Source organism: Trifolium pratense, linkage group LG7, assembly GCF_020283565.1.
Source record: "Trifolium pratense cultivar HEN17-A07 linkage group LG7, ARS_RC_1.1, whole genome shotgun sequence".
NCBI classification, from domain to species: Eukaryota; Viridiplantae; Streptophyta; class Magnoliopsida; order Fabales; family Fabaceae; genus Trifolium; species Trifolium pratense.
Genome location: NC_060065.1, coordinates 46,728,896 through 46,734,588, shown reverse-complemented (window position 1 = coordinate 46,734,588; position 5,693 = coordinate 46,728,896). Strand labels below are relative to the sequence as shown.

The following is a 5,693-nucleotide window of genomic DNA, read 5'->3' as shown; positions in this document are numbered from 1 at the left end:
TCGTACAGTTAAACATTAAAGACCGTTCGATTAAAATTGTCAAATTGGAAATGAAATTTCATATATGGCAGAATGTTCCATGCCAGACGAAAATAAGGTTAGAAGAAAATTTATTAATCATTATATTTTATATCCAAAGATATTGTATATAGTGATACTTTCATATTTAGGAACATTCGTATAATTGTTTAGTTTTATTTCCTTTTGGGCTTTGGCCCTCTTTCTTTATAAAAAAAAAGTAAGATATTATGGTTAATACTAAATTATCGATCTCTTAGAAAAAAGTGGGTCAAACCTGGTTAATCCGGTCAAACCCACCCAATCCAACCCAAAAAAGTGGGTTGGGTCGGGCAAGTGGGTGGATATGAGTTTAAAAAATGAAAAACCCATTAAAAAAGTCGGGTTTCGGGTAAAACCGGACCCAACCCAAAAAACTCACTAACCCACTAGTGCTATGTTTCTTGAATTTTTTTATGAAAATACTAAAGATTTTTTCATTTGATTATTAAATATTTTTATATTGAAAATGAGTTATACTATTTTTTACGAAAATAAAAAAGATTGAATAATTTTTATGAACAAATATGATAATTTTTCGCATTTTTTTTTTAAAATTTTAAAAAATTGAATAATTTTCATAAACAAATATAGTGATTCATGGTTTAGTCATTTGATATTAAAAAAAGCAAAAAAATCATTTGGATAACACGCTATCCAACCCGTAAATTAGTAGATTTACACAAAAAAATGGGTGATTATTTTTTATAGTGAAAAAAAGTTACCCTATTTTTCAAGAAAATAAATTGATTGAGTTATTTTTTATGAAAAAATGTGATGATTCAACATTTAGATATTTAATATAAAAAAATAGAAAAATAATATGGGTAACCCACAACCCAACCCAATCCAACCCAGAAATTGGTGGATTTACCCAACCCGGCCCAATGTTATAACGGGTGGTTATTTTACTAAACCCAACCCGGAGTACCATATGTGGTTTCAGTTTTGGTTTTGGCCAAACCCAACTCAATCCGGCCCACGTACACCCCTAAGCTATTAGAAATAAATACTATCATAATTCATTGTTGTTTTAATTCTTCACATATTATACAAAATTCTAATGATCAATCTCATAAGCTCTATTAATTTTTCTTTTGTCTCAATTGTTGGTTTTAGTCACTATAAACTTTTGATCTATACTTTTAGATCAATTCATCTGTATTTTGAATTTTTGAATTTTTTTTCCAAGGTAATGTTTTGTACTTTCTTATAAAAGGATGGATTAAATACGAAATATTATATTTTTTGCGCTTAAAAATTTTGAATTTTTTCCAGGATCATGTTTAATACATTATAAAAATCTCTCGTGAAAAAAGTTAATTTTTGTATAGAATGATACATTAAATATGAATTTTTTGAATAAATATACACTAGACAAAATATCGCTCATAATTTTTTTTAAGTAGATATCTCAAATTTCGTCTTTATTCCCTATAAAAAAATTTAACAAAATTTGGTCCTCCAAATAACTTCCGTACAACTTTTGGTTGTATCCAGGGGCGGCCTAGGCCCATGTGCGACATGGGCCGTGGCACAAGGTCTCTTAAAAATGAGGGCCACAAAAAAAAATTTATAGGGTAGTAGTATTAGTAAGTTAGGGGTGTAAAAATTAATTATATATGTTAGAAAATGTTGTAAAGGCAATAAGGCCCAGCCCAACATGTTTTCCTAAGGAAAAAAAAAAGCATACAATAGAAGCCTGCGTTTTGCGTTATGCGTTATGCGTTTTTGCGTTTTGCGACATATTCTTTCAGTCTTTCTGCGTTCTATAACAACTCAGTTAATTCACCACCAAGCTTCCATTAATTCAGAACAACTCTTTCTGCGTTCCTGCGTTCTTTCAGAACCTACGACCTGCACCTTCCTCCATTAATTCACCACCAGGCCGGCGTCGACCTGCTTCCTGCCACCATCACCAGGCGTCGGTTAACCACTTAACCTCCTTCCTTCTATTCTCAAAGGTAAAAACTAAATTTTACAAGTTAGGGTTTCTAAAATTTGCAATGTAAAATCACAATTTTGCTATTTTAATTGTGTTTCTCAATTCCCATCATTCTTTTTCTCCCAAAGTTAATTACCCATAGGGATGTTCTTTTGTTTCTATAAAGTGGAGAGGAGATTCCTAGTTTCAACATGATAATGTTTTAATGTTTATTGTCCTATTTGGTTTAATAATGAGTTGTTCTATTTGGATTATTTTAATTGCTAATTACGTTCTTTTTTTCTTTTTTTTTCCGGTTCAACTTCAATGTTGTCTATTTGGTTCTACTTCAATGTTGCGGTCCTGCGGAATCGATCCAGAACGGTGAGAATTTTCAGGTTCTATTTTTGTCCCTCAATGCCTCCTAAGTCACTTCCTAAGGGTAGGAAATATGATTGTGGATATGTAAAGCGTAAGAAAAAGATAAGACTTGAGAAATTAACTCAATCTCAATCAGGAGCTATCGAAAAATTTATTATTAAAGAACCACAAAATGTGAAAATATTGATGCTGATATTGTTGATGTTCAAACTGTTGATATTGAAAATGCTGAAAATGTTAATAATAATATTGATGTTGAAAATGTTGTTGATGTTGAAAATGAAAATGTTGATGATGATAATGAAATTGTTCGTGCCGAAAATGTTGATGTGAATGATATTGGTCATGATATATTTGATCCAACTATTTGGGATTCTCTTGATTCTAGAATGCGAGATTTGTTAGTTACAAAAGGTCCTAAAAGAGATTGTTCTATTGTGAAGGGTCCTAAGGATAAATTTTCTAGACGCTTTTTAGCTAATTGGTATACTAGAGTTTTGCCAAATGGAGAGACATGTGATAGAGATTGACTTGTTTATTCAAAAGAGCTTGATAGAGTATTTTGCTTTTGTTTTAAAGTTTTTAAAAGAGGGATTACTATTGGTCAATTAGTAAATGAGGGTTTTAGTGATTTGATACATGTTAATCAAAGACTGAAAGAGCATGAGACTTGCATGGAACATGTTAAGAATATGACTACTTGGTATGAGTTGCGTCAAAAGTTGAAAAATTTTCAAACTATTGATAAATCAATTCAAATATTGATTGATAAAGAAAAGGATCACTGGAAAAATGTTTTAAAAAGAATTATTTCAATAGTGAAATTCCTTGGTAGAAAAAATTTGGCCTTCCGTGGTCATAATGAGAAATTGTACCAAAATAGCAATGATAATTTTTTAGGTTTAATTGAAATGGTAGCTGAATTTGACCCAATTGTCCAAGAACATGTAAGATGTATTACAGATGACAATCTTCATGTTCATTATCTTGGGCATAATATCCAAAATGAACTAATACTTTTGCTTGCTTCTGAAATTAAAAATGAAATTATTAGAAAAATAAAACAAGCAAAGTATTTTTCAGTGATACTTGATTGTACCCCTGATGTTAGTCATCAAGAACAAATGTCTTTGTTAATACGATACGTGAATGTTTCTTCAAATAGGATTGAGGAATCTTTCTTAGGATTTTTGAATGTGGATGATACAACAGGGCAGGGTCTTTTTGATGTTTTACAAGATGAATTGAAAAAGCTTGATCTAGACCTATTTGATGTGCGAGGACAAGGTTATGACAATGGGTCGAATATGAAAGGAAAACATCAAGGTGTACAAAAGAGGTTTTTAGATATAAATCCTAGAGCCTTTTATACTCCTTGTGGTTGTCATAGTCTCAATTTGGTATTGTGTGATATGGCAAACTCTTGTCGCAAAGCTAAAGAATTTTTTGGAGTTGTTCAACGCATTTATACTATTTTTGCCAATTCTACCAAGAGATGGCAAATTTTAAAAGATAATGTAAAAGGGTTGACTCCGAAATCATTGTCATCCACTCGTTGGGAGAGTCATATAGATAGTGTCAAAGCTATAAGACTTCAAATGTCAGATTTTAGAGAAGTTTTACTTGAAGTGTCAGAAAATGATTCAGATTCTAAAATAGAAAGTGAAGTCAAATCCTTAGCAACAAATGAGCTTGGTGATTTTAAGTTTTTAGTGGCGATAGTTATTTGGTATGAAATATTATTTGCAATTCATACGGTTAGCAAGCTCTTACAGTCAAGTGATATGCTTATTGATTTTGCTATGGAAAAAATAAAGGGGTTGATTTCATTTTTTGAGGAATATAGAGAAACTGGTTTTAAAAATGTCTTGAATTATGCTACGGAAATTGCTCTTGAATTGAACATTGATCCAGTATTTTCTCAAAAGCGTAAAATTCAAAGAAAAAGACAATTTGATGAGAATTTGAGTACCGCGTCAGTCGAGCTATCTGGAAAGGAATCTTTTAGGGTTAATTATTTTCTTTACCTTGTTGATCAAGCTGTTGTATCTCTTAAAACGAGATTTGAGCAATACCAACAATATGAAAGTGTTTTTGGTTTCTTGTTTAGTTCTCAAAATTTACAATTGTTGGATGATGCAACTTTGAACTCTTGTTGTAGTAATTTAGAGGAAAGGTTGAAACATAATGTGCAGTTTGATGTTGTTGGGAAAGAAATAAGTGTGGAGTTAAGGTTACTAAGAAATATGTTGCCTGGAGGAAAGATGGGGCCTATTGATATATTAAATTTTTTGAAAGACATGAATTGTTTTCCTAATACAATTATTGCATATAGAATTTTATTAACTATTCCTGTGACAGTTGCCTCTGCAGAAAAAAGCTTTTCAAAATTGAAGTTGTTGAAGTCTTACTTGCGGTCTACCATGTTACAAGAAAGACTTAACGGCTTAGCATTGATAGCAATTGAGAATACTCTCTTGGATGACATACAATATGAAGACTTGATTGATGAATTTGCTTCAAAAAATGCAGCAAGAATGAGTCGATTTAAGTAGCGAGAATTTTTTTTATAAGCAAAATAACTATAATGTATTTTGTTGTTATTGTTAGACTATGAATCTTTTTTATGTTAATTACAAGAATGATTATAATTTTATGTTATTTGCAATTTAAATCGATGACGATTTTTTTATAAAAAAAAGTTACGTTTTTTTTTTATTAAAGGACCACTTTCATATTTCGCACAGAGCCCCCAAAAACTCGGAGACGCCACTGGTTGTATCATTCGAATTTTGATTTTTTTTCCCGCTGTTGTGATTAGTAGATATTATAGAAACCTCTCTAGCAAAAGGTTAACTTATTTTAAAAAGAGATTAATTTATTTATTTTTTTTGCGCTTAAAAATTTTGAATTTATTTTTTGCGCTTAAAAATTTTGAATTTATTTTTTGCGATCATCTTTAATATATTATAAAAATCTCTCTTGCAAAAGGTTAAATTTTATTTTATATAGATGGATAAACTAAATATGAATTTTTACGAATAACTAATATACACTAGACAAAAAATTTATATATACATGACAAGTTGTCATCAATAATTTTTTCTTAAATAACGATTATAAACGGGATAAAAAATTGTTGATAAAAAATTTAAATTATTTATTATACATGAGGAAACAAGTTGATGCCAATGAAAAATTTTAAAAACTACTTTACACGTGAAACAAGTTTTTGCTAATGAAAAATTTAAATAACTATTATACAGGGGAACAATTGTTGATGATAAAAATTTTAATTAACTAATATATCGATTTTTAAAATTACAATCAA

General features: G+C 30.0%; 1 protein-coding gene across 1 annotated transcript; it reads left to right on the top strand.

The window, feature by feature from the left end:
- The first annotated feature begins 2,333 nt into the window (after positions 1-2,333).
- Positions 2,334-4,917, top strand: LOC123896521 (zinc finger MYM-type protein 1-like). Its single transcript, XM_045946898.1, has 3 exons — positions 2,334-2,365; positions 2,526-2,878; positions 3,005-4,917. Exons 1-3 carry the CDS (start codon positions 2,334-2,336, stop codon positions 4,915-4,917), a joined length of 2,298 nt encoding a protein of 765 aa, XP_045802854.1.
- The last annotated feature ends 776 nt before the right edge of the window (positions 4,918-5,693 follow it).